Genomic DNA, 15,923 nt, shown 5'->3' with positions numbered 1-15,923 from the left:
ATCTTAATTTTTTTAATCAAACTATATTTTTATCAATTATCCAAATTATTTTTAAATTTTCAAATAAACTACATCATATCAAGTCTATCACTATATAATTTTTTTGTGTTGAAAAAAGCAACCTAACCCATGGCCTAGCACAGATGATTCATCTGGTTGGTTACCGTGCTAAAAGAATTGGGCTAGGAATCTGGGATCATTGTTCACGTGAGAAGTGAACCGACTCAATTATTTTCTTTTATTGTTCTTTATTTATTTTTTAATCCGGTTCTTTAATTATTATTTTTTAAATCTAACCCCTTGAACTTTTTTCTTTCATATTGTTTTGAGATACAAGAGAGAAACTTGTTGAAAACAACAAGGAAGAGAAAAAAATTGCTAGTTGGGCACATCCGACAATAAAAAATAACTACTCTGCTAAAAGAATTGAACTAGAATCATTGTTCACATGACCAATGAACCAATCCAATTCTTTCTTCCTTTTATTCTTTATTTTTTTCCAAATAATTCATTCAAACTCCTTTTCTTGTCAATTTAATCCTTTTAACATTTTTCGCTTGATGAAATCTTTTTGTTGCCTAATTATGTGAGATTAATTTTTAAATTATAAAAGATAAAATCAACTACTGCATAAAAAGAAATAGTTGGAATCATTGTTCACATGACCAATGAACCAATCCAATTCTTTCTTCCTTTTATTCTTTATTTTTTTTCCAAATAATCCATTCAAACTCCTTTTCTTGTCAATTTAATCCTTTTAACATTTTTCTCTTGATGAAATCTTTTTGTTGCCTAATTATGTGAGATTAATTTTTAAATTATAAAAGATAAAATCAACTACTGCATAAAAAGAAATAGTTGGAATCATTGTTCGTGATATGAAATACAAGATTTAACGAGAGCGGGCCGCAACCTTGGAATTATGTGAGATTAATTTTGTAGTTTTGTGCTCTGTGATTTTTGGCCTCGTGATGAAAATGAAATTTATTCACTCCTCTTTAAGTAGTTTTGTTTTAAGATTTTTCATTTAACATGCCATGTATTTAAGCGAATTTGTTTGGTTACAAGTGCAGAGTCTCTCGTGAATGCATTAACATGGATAAGAACAGCAGATCTAAAACTTGTTCGGAGAAAAATTCAGACCGAGTGTAAAAATATTCTGGATATATGCATGTGTGTGTGTGTGTAGCATGGCTTCCATCTTGTTCGAGCCAAGGCCCACGGGGGCTGTGTCTGCATCTACATTTTGGGCTTTTAAAGCCTGAGCTCCTTATTAGCATGCTTGTGAGTGAAAATTTAGGTAATATCTGATACTAGCTTAATGTGATTTAAAGTATATTTTATTTAAAAATATATTAAAATAATATTTTATTTATTTATATCTATTTTTTATTTTAATATATTAAAAAATAAAAAAACATAATTAAAAAAAATAATTTTCAAAAGTTTCAAAAATAGTGCGCTACCTCAAATTAAAACAAATAAATGCCAGTGGGCCCGCTCTAAGAAAAAGAGGCCTAGATAGCTTTTATGTTAATACCTTGTATTTTAATACCTTATATATGAAAAATAAGTAAAAAATGTTAAGATTATTGTTGTGAATTATATATACAATAAAACATGTTTATTTTTTAATAATTTTTTGACAAATGCATTTTTAGTCTCATATTCATTTACATAACATTGTCTTTTTTTCAATATCTTAATCCAAAGCTTTATCATTCTCAACTTTTATACGTTATTGTTGTTCATTGAGCTAGAACAAGCTCTTGGACAATAAAATCAATTACACCCTCCATTCCAATTTGTTTATTTGGTTTGACGTTTCATGGATTTCACTATATCATGCAACGATGAATGGGGATGAACCTTCAATCATGTGTTTGATCATATGCTTGCAAGCTGTGTTTCATAACCCACTAATCTTGAAATTAATTGATGTATTAGATAATTAATTGATTTTCTAGTTTAAATAATTTGATTTATTTTTTTATAGTTAAGATATTCAATAACTTGATTCGAAAAGTTTCCGAGCTCTTCTCCATCTATAAACTCTAGGCCTATAAAATGAACTTTCTAGGTTTGATTAAAACATATGCCTTACCACGGGTGATTAAAAAAACAAATAAATCAAGAAAACTGAAAAAAATTAACTTGAAAAACCGAACCGAGAAAAAAAACCGATTATAATATTTAGAAAAAAATCATATTCGATTTCGGTTTTGTAAGGCAGAAACCGGTTAACCCAAACCGAACCGAACCGGTTTAAAAAAATGTATTATAAATAGAAAAAATAATTTGCCCACTGCCTAGTAACCCTAGTTACCAGCACCCGCCCCCTCTCGTCACCCCCCTCCCTCTCTCCTTAGACTTAGAAACACAGAGATCCAAAACAACCAGCCAATCAATTGAAATTTGAAACCAATCAAGCCTCTCAGGAACATATCGATGTTTTTCAGAACCCATCCACTATCTAGTTGGCCTTTCCTCTTCATGTACGTAAGATCACATGGTACTCCATTACTCCTCTATAGTGTTTTATCATATACATCTTATCAACATTCTCTTATTATTATTTTTTTGGCCCCTTCCTGAGTTTCTTTTGGCTTTTTTTTTTTTATGGTTGCAAACAAGATGTTGGGTCTAAAACGGACTATAGATTTGAGAAGAAAGTTCTGTTGAGTCAGTTCTATAGCATATTATTGTTGTTGGTGATGGCGGCACATGTGTTTTGGTTAAATTTATTGTGAGTTTTTATGATTTTTAATATTTATGAAGTTTTTTTTTTATCTAGGTTTTGTATTTCCTATTGATTTTTAATGTTGTTTGGGTCTAGGTTTTGATATTTTATATATATAAAAAAAACATGGGTTTTGTTTTTCAGCTTCTGTTGAATCAGTTCTATAGCATATCGTTGTTGTTGGTGATGGTGGCACATATATTCTGGTTAAATCTATTGTGAGTTTTTATGATTTTTAATATTTTTGAAGTTTTTTTTATTTGGGTTTTGTGTTTCATGTTGATTTTTAATGTTGTTTAGGTTTGGGTTTTGATATTTTATATATATAAAAAAACATGGGTTTTGTTTTACAGCTTCTGGGTATTCTTTTAAAAGTAGAGAAGATAAGATTTATTTATATAAAAAGATTTGGGGTTTTGAATTTAAAAAATCAGGTTTGGATTTTTGGCATTTGGGTATTTGAAAAATATAGGAAAATTCATGTTTATTTTATAAGAAATTTAGGGTTTTGATTTATAGCAGAGTTTTGAATTTTAAATATTGAATATTGATTTTATTTTTATTTTTTAATTGAAATCAGCGGTGTTGATTTTTAACTCCTGGTTGTTTGCATAATGTAGGAAAAATAACATTTGTGAAAAGGCATCTTACTGGAGAGTTCGGGAAGAAATATTAGCGTATAGGTTTTCTTGGTTTTTTGAAATCAAGAACTGAACCGAACCAGATCGAAACCGGTCGGTTTGACTCGGTTTTGGTTTTTTTTTTTTAAAACCCCACTTGATAAACCGAACTGAAAATAATTACCCCTGTACCTTACTATAAAGACGTGATTTTTTTTTCTTCTTCTTCTTTATTGTTTCCCGAGGAAAAAAAAACTTGATAGTAAGCTGGATTTTATACTGTATCCAAACTACATATTCATTTTCAAATTTGGTGAAAAAACCCATCGATTATGATAACATACTTTCTTATAACTTAGTGATATCTAATTGAATCCACTTAACAAATCAATTCCAAGACTGATTTCTCCTTTGATTTAACATTTGTACATGTGCTGAAATTAGTGATAGCTTTTATAAATCTGTGGTAGTTGTTGTTTTTTTAAAATATATATTTTTTAAAAATATACTGAAATAATATATATTTTTTTAAAATTCAATTTTAATATCAAAATATTCTAAAAACACATAAAAAAATAATTTAAAGCATATATATATATATTTAATTATTTTAAAAACACTTTTTAATTTGGAATAGATGGGCATTAACTATTACTAGTTAGATGGCCCGCGCTATGCCGCAAATTATTTTTTTAGCATAAAAAATATAAAAAAAGCTAAGATTCAAGAGCATTAGGTTTATATGTAAAGTTAGACCCAAGAGTAATATTTATAATACAAATCATAATATTTTTAATGCTAATAATAATATTAAACCTGCATGACATAAGTTTAAGTGAATTTGCTTGCAACGCCATGTTCAAGAGTCTTAGGTTTGACTGCAACACCACACCTAAGAGCCTTGGATGTGGGTCTGAATGCAAGGCCGTGTCATGAAAGTATAATAACTAAATAGAAAAAAATTAATATTACATAATGAAATTAAAAAAATAAAAAAGATTAATTGAAAAGAAAAAAAAATTAAACAAAGCATTATTTCAATGAATAGTACTTTACGAGGAGGGGTATAATAAAATCCCATAATGAGATCACGATAATTAAATCATGAAGTTTAATTATTAATCAAATCGATTTTAAAAGATAAAATTGAAATAAAAAACTACTTAAGAAAAAAAAATCTGAATTAATTGAGTTAACTGATCAAATCAAGTTAACCTGTTAAATCTGAAATTTATGTAATGAGAATATAATAACTAAATAAAAAATTAATATTAATAAACTAAATTAAAAAAATTTATTAATAATAAAAAAACCTATAACTTAAAACATCTATTTTTTTTTTATGGGTTGCGCTGTATAATATGCAGTAAAAAGGATGACACCTTTTAATTTATAGTTAGTTAATTAAGACTATTATTTCGTTTAGTTTTTGGTGCTGGGTTTCCATCAAAATCAGTGCCCATAACTTTTTTTTTTTTTGAGAAGACCATCAGTACTCATAATGGGCAATGATGCTAAGGCCAGTGGGATGTCAAAATTATATTAAAAGCAACCCCCTTTGTACATCACGAGCTGTATCTGGATGGATAGTCTTCCTGCTATCACTGTATTTTCTCGTTTTTTTTTTTTGCTCCGTGAATATAATAGAGTAAATTAACATGAACCTAGTCTGTGATATCTCATCTTGTTCCCCTTATATTAGTGTATAAATGTTTCTTCTCTTGTTTTTTGATGCCTACTCTTTTTGTTTTTTCAGGGATATGTCTTCTAAATATTCTGTCAACACTCATGTGTGCTAATTTGAGATCGAAACTTGGGGCAGCATGAAGAAGGCTGTAACACCAAGGTATAAGAGTTTCGATCTTTTCCCTTTTCTAAACTTTCTCTATGTAAGATGACCGATCCAAATCATTTCGCTAACTAAATTATAAATCCTCGAATGAACTTTAAGTAAATGGCGTGGTCCTGAACGCTCCAACCAGTTTGCTCGACGCATTCAATTGATCAAATCCGAAGCTACAGTAAAGCCGCCGGGACAAAGTTGTTGCTATAAAGTCAAGGGCATAGACTACAGGTAATCTACAATGATAAAAATATCAACTTGTAAATAGAAAATCATAAACAGGAAAGGAGCCGCCGGTGGCACATTAATGACAAGTAGCCAAGAACATGTATTATAATACCAACAAAGCCGCCAGGGATGATGACATCTATAGATGGCTAGACGCACCAATGGAATATGCTGTGTTTAAAAACTCGAACATTAATTTAGCCTCATATTTAAAGAAAAAAAGAAAAGAAAAATAGGCGGTCTATAATTTCTACAATTATTTATTCATGGAACTTAGAGGTCTGTTTGGTATTCCGTTATATACAAGGTTGAGTGAATTCTGAAATTTTTTTATTTAAAATTATTTTTTATTTTTTTATTATTTTAATATGATGATATTAAAAATAATTTTAAAAAATAAAAAAATACATTAATTTAATATATTTCTAAATGCGCTCTCTTAATCACAGTAAAACAAGAAAGCAGTATCCGAACACTGTACAAATTACTTAATGCACGCGTGCTATATCCATTGAATCTGAAGGGTTCGGCAGCTCTAGCTAGTTGAATTTCTATAATACGTGCCGAGGATGCGGCAAATTGCCATTTAAGAAACACGGGGCTTTGTTTGTGGACAGCTGCACCAAGTGTGATTAGTACATGGCTGCAGCGGATTTTACAAGAAGTGTTAGTTTTTCAAGAAAAAAAAAAGAAAAGGGGGCAAGGAATTGACTAAACCAATATGGTCATGTGGGAGTTGGGGAGATTTCCATTCATTGGCCACGTAGAAGATATTGCGTTCCTGACTGTGAGTGAGGGCCCTTGAGGTTTCCATCACGATTGCTTATCGAGGCTATTTAGCCTTATATATATATATATATATATATATATATATATATAATAGTGGGGATAAGCTAGCTTAAACAAAAAAGATAAATTGTTTCGAAGTTCCTAATTTTTTTTAAGAATTAAATGTTTCTGCCTAAGCTTCTTAAACTACTTAATTATTTTCAGCAATTTTTCTAGTTTAATGAAAAATATAGCATGTAAAAAGGGCTGATATTTTATCCTAATGTGCTCAATTATTTATTTAGTCTCTCACATTATAAATCTGAGAGACTAAATAAAATATATAATAGGTTTCAACACTTAATTAAGATTGAAGTTTAATAACCGGAAAAAATGATGTATCCTAATGTCAATTCAATAATTCCATACATTTAAACTTTTAGTATAAAGTAATCCAGATATTAATTAATTAAATCTTATCCTTTTTTTTTAAATTTCTTCCCAACGCAAAAATCTAGTGATTTTGGTCTTCGATGTACAGCTAAATGCATGTCATTTAGTTTCCAATTTCCACACCTGGGCAAGAATTTTCTACGCAACCAAACTTAAGAGAGAAAGAGACACTTAACAACAGGGCTTAATTATAAAAAAGACGAAGACATTTCTGAAAGTTAATTAAGCATTATGAGAATGTGGAGAATACAGGCGCATGAACCTTTTCTTTTCTCCTTTTCAATATATAATGGCAAATTGGACATTGACTACCGTTAAGGAGAACAAGATCACTCCCTATATAAAGAGCTGAAACGGTGGTAATGAGACGCATCGATCACTAAAACAAATCACTCCATTCTAATTTTCCATGGCTAGCTTTTCTTCAAGAAGTAGGACTAGTTCCTTAACGGCTGCAATGCTCCTCCTCCTAGGAGTGCTCTTCATGGCAAACCTTGACCTGACAGGTTTGTGTGTGCTTAATTATCTGTTTTTCACTTGCTTAAGTTCGTTCATGTTAGGATGATCTTACCGTTCACAATATCAAAGGGACGGGGCTTGCACATCAAGTCCTACTGATGTACCTCGAGCCTTCAGTACTAGCATCGTGTTCCTAGCCAAGCCACGGGGCTGGTGGCAGGCATGCCATGAAACCCTAGCTAGCTAGCTAGCTGCTTATGCACTTTAAAGAGAGTGATTATTTTGCAAATTGCAATATGCAAACTCTAATATTTCCAGCATAACTTATTTGTGAACTTCGCGGCTGGACAGGCCACATGCAAACAAGATATATAGCTCTAGAGATCCTAATTATTAATAATCTGATATTTCAGGGGATTTTATACATGCTATATACAACTATATTCTAAAAATATCGTAAATTGGTCACAACATTCTCATAAAAACAGTCCCTTTTGTTTTCTCCAAGTAGAAATTAATCCCACAACCTGTGATGTCGCACAAATATTCATTTAGAGGGTTAAAGGGGGTAAAAATATTTTTTTCTTGATGTTTCTGCTAAAAGAAATTAACTAGTTTTTAATTAGAGTTAGCTATACTAATTAATTAAGCAGGCTTCAAGCTGTTTGAAAAAGTACTCATCTCCGTGTAAGTCGAACTTCCTTATCTGAACGATCAATATTGCCATTTATTCTCTTAGTTAAAGTAAGAAAAAAAAAGGTTGGGTGTTTTTATCTCCTCTTTTTTAAATTTCCAATATGAAGAAAGTCCTTTGTATTTTCCCCGCAAAAAGAGACTTTGTTTTTTTGTTCTGTACCATGTGCACCAACCAAATTAATTATCAGAAGATACTTTTTATAAGCAGGAGCCACACCCTCGCTCCAAAGGAAATCCCGATTTCTACACGCAAAAATCAAAAGATGGGCTCGCGATTTTTTTTTCCGTAGAGACGAGCTGAATATTCAACGGCTCGTGGTTTTCTTGAAGTCCACCATTCATATAGTTCACTTTTTTCTCGTGCCAAATAGCATTTCCAATATGTTTGGCTCAGCAAAATTTTTGTGATTCAGGAGCTCAAGTAGGAATTTGCTATGGAATGATGGGCAACAACCTTCCTCCTGCCACAGAGGTTATAGCTCTCTACAAACAATACAATATCAAGCGGATGAGACTCTACGATCCAAATCAGGCAGCTCTGAATGCTCTCAGAGATTCAGGCATTGAAGTTATGCTAGGTGTCCCAAATTCAGATCTTCAAAGACTTTCCAACCCCTCCGATGCAAATAACTGGGTAAAAAATAATGTACTCAACTTCTGGCCACGTGTCAAGTTCAGGTACATAGCTGTTGGCAACGAAATTAGTCCTGTCAATGGCGGCACATCCTGGATGGCCCCATTTGTTTTGCCTGCCTTGGTAAATGTATTTAATGCTGTAAGAGCAGCAGGCCTTCAGGACCAAATCAAGGTCTCAATTGCAGTTGACATGACCCTGATAGGAACTTCCTATCCTCCCTCAGCAGGTGCTTTCAGGGGTGATGTTATTTCATACTTGGCCCCAATTGTTGGACACCTATCATACGCAAAGACGCCTTTGTTTGCTAATATTTACACTTATTTTAGCTATTCTGGTAACCCGCGAGACATCTCCCTTCCCTATTCTTTGTTTACCTCACCATCAGTACTTGTATGGGACAATGGTCGCGGTTATCAGAATCTTTTTGATGCGATGTTGGATTCCTTGTACTCCGCCCTCGAGAGACTCGGAGGAGGTAACACTTTGGATGTTGTTGTGTCCGAGAGTGGATGGCCGTCGGCAGGAGGATTCGGAACAACATCTGATAACGCAGGTACTTATCTCTCGAATTTGATTAGGCATGTGAAAGGAGGTACGCCGAAGAGGCCTGGCAAAGCTATAGAGACTTACATATTCGCCATGTTCGATGAAAATCAGAAGCAACCAGAGTTGGAGAAACACTTTGGTGCATTCTCCCCGAATAAACAACCTAAATATAATCTCAATTTCGGTGGACACAGAAACTGGGATCTTTCTACGGAACAAAACGCGACAGTTTCCCTTAAGAGTGATATGTAAGATTCTCATTTCTCATGAGAGTCTAATTAAAAGTCCTTAAAGATTTCTGTGTGTACCTTAAGTTTTTTTTTTTTTTTTTTTTAAGAGAGAATTTCACAGTGTAATAATTCTCATCTTAAATAAAAGAATGTCATGTTTGTTTTCCCTTAAGAGGGTAGCAAGTTTCATTAGGTAAAAAAGAATGGATACAGAGGCAAGGCCTTTCGAGTGTAGAATTTTCCCGTCATTGCCAAAATGATTTACAGTGATGAAGAAACAAAATAGTCTTGGTTTGAGATTTTACAAGGAGAGAGTTGATTAATTTCACTCTCTTATTTATCTCACTATATTAGGGGTGTTCAAAAACTATAATATCTGTAATAATTATATTATTCAAATCAATCCAACCGATTAAAGTTGATTAATATAAATATTAGTGAAAAAAATTAATAAATAAATATAAAGATCAGGTGACAAATCGAAATGCTTAAAACCCTTCCAATTAGGCCCAACCCAGCTACTTTCAGTAAGTGTAATCATAGGTGTAACTCTAAACACACCACATCCACCTCAATCATTTTCTCTCCAGCCTCACTCTTTCCAGTTTCTTCATATCATGTTCCACAGGTTAGTGGTTTTTTTATTTCTTTTAACAGAATAGCTTTGATTTTGTGTTAAAGAGTATTTTTTTTTCTAATTGATCTACCTACGTACCCAGATTTCTTTGATAAATGCCTTGCATAATGTTGGTTTTGATTGCAACAGATGCAACTAAAAAAAGTATAAGCCATTAATTTTATTATAATGATGATTAACTACTCTGTTCCCGGCTAAGCCACGAAACTAGGTTTTGCTGGATACAAACTCTGAATCAAATTTCCCCAATGCCACTGATTTGACCTTCGCCAATAAGCTTAAGCAATGCTTGAATGGTAATCCTTGCTTTAAAGGTGAAAGAGGGAGGGCTTCTGGTGTTTGTCATTATGCATGCTGGAGAGGTGATCGGTTATATTTTACTTTTGAGAAGTTTGATTTTTTGCACTGTTGAAATTTTCTAGTCGGACTGGCTACTGTAGTTCCACGAGGTTTCTGCTTGTTCTTCGTACTAGAGATGAAATCAATACATGTATAACAGCTCGTAATTTACTTATGAAAAATCATACATGGTGACAAGAACAAGAAGAATTGACTACAACAAAAGTCAATCGAAGTTACAGAACACATCTAATATCATTGAAAATCTTCAATCCTCGAACTGTTCCTGATTGTGCAGATATTTCTTTATATCTTACCTTTTCACCCCTTACTCACTTATGATTCGTGTTTTAAATTAAAATATCAACAATTCTGGAAAAAAAATAAAAATAAAATGAAGTTCTATATCACGTGGAACAACTGAGAATGCAACATGTGTTGTCTGTTCTACTGTGAAGCAATTTTTTTCATTTAATTGAATTAGGTAATCATTACTTTCAGGTGTATGCACTTAGCGTGTTCATTGTTTTGAAATAGATATGGGCAAGATGGAAGGAAAGAAATGAGAGTCAAGAAGATAATGAACCAGATTTCAACACGTGCTGTCTATTTTATCTATTCAGATTTTATTGTCTAAGGATAAAAAAAAAACTATATACTTAACCCGTGAATAAAAACTAAATTTAAAGTAAAAACAAATTAAATGGTTGCTTTGAATTTTTAAGGGGTATATATAAAAATTCAAAAAAAAAAAGAAAAAAAAAAGAAGAAGAATAATAAAAAACTGGAGTCTCGATGACCACATTTGTTGCCGCATATTAGAGGGGCTAAAACAATTTAAACGTTACTATGGAAGGCAAATTAGGTCATTGAATGGCCTCACATATGCCAACAATATTTTTAAAGAATATTTAACATTTATTAAAATAACAAAAAGCCTCCAAAGCCAAAGCCTCCAAAGCCACCTTTATAGTAGCAAAAAAAAATCATGATAAGATGATATAAAAGCCCCTAGAAGACATTTGGCTAAATTTTAAATTTTAAGAGTAATTAAATTATTTTATTATGCAGTTTGTTCAAGAGCAACAAAATAATTTTATTGTGTTTTAAAAAACCCAATCTATCTCTATACAATTTGAAAATGACAATTATATTACAGTGAAAATATAATTTTAAATGAAATTTTGTCATTGTATTGTTATGTTATCTTGGTGCCCAGTAATTACCCTTCTAAGTTTAGGTTTTTGTTAAAGATAATAATTCATGCATGTAAAGATTGAAGTACTTGTAGTTTGTCAGAATTGGTGTATGGATCCGTTGTCGTAGGATCTTATCCTTGCTTCTTTGATCAGATCATACAACAACGGATCTGATTAAAGAAGCTACTTTTCTTTAATCTCTACGGAAAATTTTATTTTATTTTATTTTTGAATTTTTTCTAAGGTTTTTATGGCCTGGGACCAGGTGGTATTCCTGACCCGGATACCATGCACTTTAGTGATGGAAGTCAAATTAGCTTTTTGGGTCCTTGTAACCTCAAAGGGCCCTAAAGGCTTAAAGCGCTGGCTCACGTTTCAGTGGGTTTTAGCCATTAGTGTCGATCCAGAGTCCGAGACAATCCTTATCTTCAGCCATTTCCTTTACACTATAAACAGTACAGGACAGTGATACAATGAGAATTAGCCACATAATTGATTTTTTAAAATTTGTTTTACTTAAAAATATATTAAAATGATATTTTTAAAACTGTAAAAAATATTAATTTGAATCTCTCTTTAAAAAAATCCAAGATTTTGAAAAAATACGGTGATCGGGATTCGGGAGTACGTTGCCTACAACTTACTAAGAGAATTGACATGTTGGTGGTTTATTATTGTTTAGTAATATTGAAATTAGAGTTACAAGCTGTGCAACAAAAACGACGCCGCTGTGTCATTATGTAAGAAAAAGTATAGCATCAGCCAGTATATGATGACGTGCATGGCCGAACCACATTCCATGATAATAAAAGAAATCTCGGATAAAAATAATGGAAAGTTAGTGAAGATGCATGTAAATTAATATAAATTTTTATATTAATTTAAAATAAAAAGAAATTTTTGATAAATTTTGAAGAGTATATTTTAACTAGTTAGATTTTAAATTTACTTTCCAGAATTGTGATTCATTTAAATTTACCCAAATATCTATAATTTTTTTTAAAAATTGGATCCAATGAAGTTATCAATTTTAAACATGGTGGTTTTATCTGATGCCAAAAAATAAAAACAAGGAAAAAAGGAAAAAAAAGCGTGAATCTTATCCAGGACTACACTTTTCCTTCCAAATTCCTGGCCTATTAATAGCTTGTCATTTGATTTTTTTATAGGTCCTTTCCATATCCGCGGGATCCCTATATTGTCATTTGATCAAATACCTACCCCCATCGTTCTCCCAACTAGAATTTTTAGTCAACAAAAAAAAAAAAAAACTAGAATTTTTAGTGGTCACTCTTATCCAGTAAGAACAGTACAGCTATGCAAGAACATCTCGAAGCTTTGTGTTATGAGTTATCAACAGCAAGATTTATTGAATATTTGCCATTAATACAACTGGAAATCGAATTGCAGCCACACGATTATTTTCTTCCCCAACTGGAAGTTTCCTTTCCTTTCTATACTCAAAATCCTATCTATAAATAACCCATGCCAGGATTTTCCAAATCCTCCGCACCTTTCCTATCTCCTCTTCCATTAATTAACTCTTTCAGGATTTTCCTTCCCTTTCCTTTTTCTTATTCACAGGATTTTAGTCATGTTTTCAAAATCATAGACCTTTCTTGCATCGCTACTCATGATATGAACCATCTCAGACTGTTCTGTCGAATGAAAATTTCCCATTCAATATCAGTTGTCCTTCTGTATTGGTTCTATGTCTTTTCTTGAACTTGTCTAATTTTCAGTCTCACACAACAACATTTACATTCTCATTATTTAAGGCTAGATAGCAACCGTAGTTATATATTATTAGTCCAGTGATTAATCAAGAAAATGCCACCATCCTTTGCAAAGGCAGGTTCGTCAGGCTCTGAAATTGACCCACCAAATGCTATGGTTGATGAGAAGAGAAGAAAAAGAATGATCTCAAATAGAGAATCTGCAAGGCGGTCGAGAATGAAGAGGCAAAAGTATATGGAAGATTTGGTTACTGAAAAATCTATCTTGGAGAGAAAGATACATGAAGACAATAAAAAATATGCTGCACTTTGGCAAAGGCATTTTGCTCTCGAATCAGACAATAAAGTCTTGACGGATGAAAAGTTGAAGTTGGCAGAATATTTGAAGAACTTGCAACAAGTTCTTGCAAGTTATAATGTCATTGAATCTGATCAGGATCTAGAAGTTTCAGACCGATTTTTGAACCCATGGCAAGTTCATGGTTCAGTGAAGTTCATCACAGCTTCTGGGATGTTCAAAGTTTAGTTGTTCTAGTTTTATTTCCATGATTTATTGTCTTGGGATTGAGCTTTTGATTTCTCTGGTTATGCTGTTCACATTTGTTTCGGTTTTGTATATTTGTAGAATAAAGTTTTTGTTTTCTGTCATTAGGTTCATTATTTTTTTCTGGTACAAGAAATTTGAGTTTTTTTTTTCACTAAAAAAAATAGATAAAATAACTCATTACAAAAAAAATATTTAGAAAAATAACATAATTTAAAAAATTATAGATAATATATGTGACTTGTTATATGCAACTCTATTAAATTCTAAAAATAAACTAATACCATTTACAATTAAAAAAAACAATGAAAAACAAAAATAAAAAAGAAAAAAAAGAACCCTGAAGACACATCAAAATTCCGATACTACTAGTATTGATTGAAAAATATCGGCAAGATGAATCAAAAAATATTAAGAAAGGTCACCAACAATGATGAGAATGAGCCACTTAATATGTTCAAATGTCTCGAAGTTCATTTGTTTTTAGATAGCTCATATAACACACTCTAGTAATTGTTGATGACTTTTATGTCATTGAATTTATCTTATTGAGATCTTTCCAATAATATCAGTGATGTTATTATTAGAGTTTTGATGCATTTTTAGATTTTTTTTCTTTTTTATTTTCTTTGAAATTTGAAATTTATGAATAGAGAGGAGAGAAAAAAAAATGATAACAAGGGGTTAAGGATTTTTTTTTGAGATTGTAGCTCAAACAGGGATTGATTAAAATTTATTTTTTATTTAAAATTATTTTTTATGTTTTTGGATTATTTTAATATAGTAATATTAAAAATAATATTTTTTTAAAATAATTTTTAATTTATTTTTAAATAAAAAACAATTAAAATACAATAACTTGAACGCACACAATACGCTATGTCTACAGACAAACGATAAAGTCTAACTTCACGATAAGACCTTGTAAGGATAAGAACAAAATATTCCTAACAGTGATGCAAGATAAAGGTCAAATAAACCTTCTTATGCCAGTCAGTCAGCCAGCCATAAATGGTGCCCCTGCATGCAGTCCTGCACCAACGAACTGCTTCCATATGAAGTAGTTTTAAGATAAGAACATATCCCCTTTCGTGTAAACCAACGAAATTAGCATTAGCGTGTTAGGAAAAAAAGAACAACGAAATTACTTACCTTTGTCAGTGAACATATATATTATGCAGCTATATAGTATGATAAACAATAAACCATGCATAAACGATAAACACACACAGTTATCACTCGTAGATTGACGGGAGTGGACAAGGACAATCAGCCTGTTCGTTTTAGGTAAGGTTCTTGAGACCAAGTCTCATGGTCCCCTCATTCAACGAGCTTATCATGTACAAATGATCAAAGAGGAATGGAAATTCAGTTTTCGTGTTGCACTGCTGCGCTTTGGCATCTATTTCAATGAATATTTAGTTTGTTTTTGTATATTTTCTAGAGTCTACGACGGGCATGAAGACGAAAGAAAGTATCAAGGACATTATAATATTAATTTCGCAACCAATATTTGAAGTGATGAGTTTTCTGTAACAACGTACCTTGTTTGGTACATGAGATTAGAATTTTACTTATACTTGTCCCGTACAGTCTAATCTTATCTCCTGATTTAATGCATCCTCGTGATCTTATCACGAGCATATCCATGCTGCCAAATTTACTTGTGACACCAGCCAAGCCAGATGCAATGTATGGACAGATGTATTATTTCCTTGTCTAATTACAAGATTGCAGAAAAAACCCTCGTATTTTCGGACTTGACTTGAAGGTTTCACACTGATAATCTACTACAATACGACACCTGTGCTAATGAAGTTGACAGATTGTTCTAATGGTTGCTGCCAAGGACAGCACCCCATTTGCGATCATTTTCTGTCCATGGCTTCACACTGATACGAGGAGCCAGGCATAATCCCTCTGTATTGGATTTTATATGAAGTCAAGATTTGGCCATCAACATCGATTGACACTCGCGCTCAAGATAGACAATCGAGTGCTTTGATGCATTTTTCTACATTTTTCTATTGGATTGGATGTAATCAAGAGGAATACGTTTCTCGCCTGATTGTTAATAGACATTATCTTTTCTTTTTCCTCTGATAATGTAAAGAAATGGTGTTTCCTGCTACTAGGCTAAGAGGTTTTAGATCAATGTCGTGTTTATTGTTGGGGGTTGACCTCACACCCAAGGCCATTGAGTAAATTCAACCCAGTCCAGCAAACCAGACGGCATTTTAAAACGAAA

The 15,923-nt window shown here is 32.1% G+C and overlaps 2 protein-coding genes across 2 annotated transcripts; both read left to right on the top strand.

Annotated features, from left to right (window-relative positions):
• The first annotated feature begins 6,999 nt into the window (after positions 1–6,999).
• LOC133696026 (glucan endo-1,3-beta-glucosidase, basic vacuolar isoform) lies at positions 7,000–9,386 on the top strand. Its single transcript, XM_062118040.1, has 2 exons — positions 7,000–7,158; positions 8,221–9,386. Exons 1-2 carry the CDS (start codon positions 7,062–7,064, stop codon positions 9,240–9,242), a joined length of 1,119 nt encoding a protein of 372 aa, XP_061974024.1. The 5' UTR covers positions 7,000–7,061; the 3' UTR covers positions 9,243–9,386.
• Positions 9,387–12,798: 3,412 nt separating this feature from the next.
• On the top strand, positions 12,799–13,779 carry LOC133697900 (basic leucine zipper 1-like). Its single transcript, XM_062120726.1, has one exon. It carries the CDS (start codon positions 13,226–13,228, stop codon positions 13,655–13,657), a length of 432 nt encoding a protein of 143 aa, XP_061976710.1. The 5' UTR covers positions 12,799–13,225; the 3' UTR covers positions 13,658–13,779.
• The last annotated feature ends 2,144 nt before the right edge of the window (positions 13,780–15,923 follow it).

This window comes from Populus nigra, chromosome 6, assembly GCF_951802175.1.
Source record: "Populus nigra chromosome 6, ddPopNigr1.1, whole genome shotgun sequence".
NCBI lineage: Eukaryota > Viridiplantae > Streptophyta > Magnoliopsida > Malpighiales > Salicaceae > Populus > Populus nigra.
The sequence above is the reverse complement of the archived record's forward strand: the minus strand, read 5'-3'. Positions and strand labels throughout refer to the sequence as shown.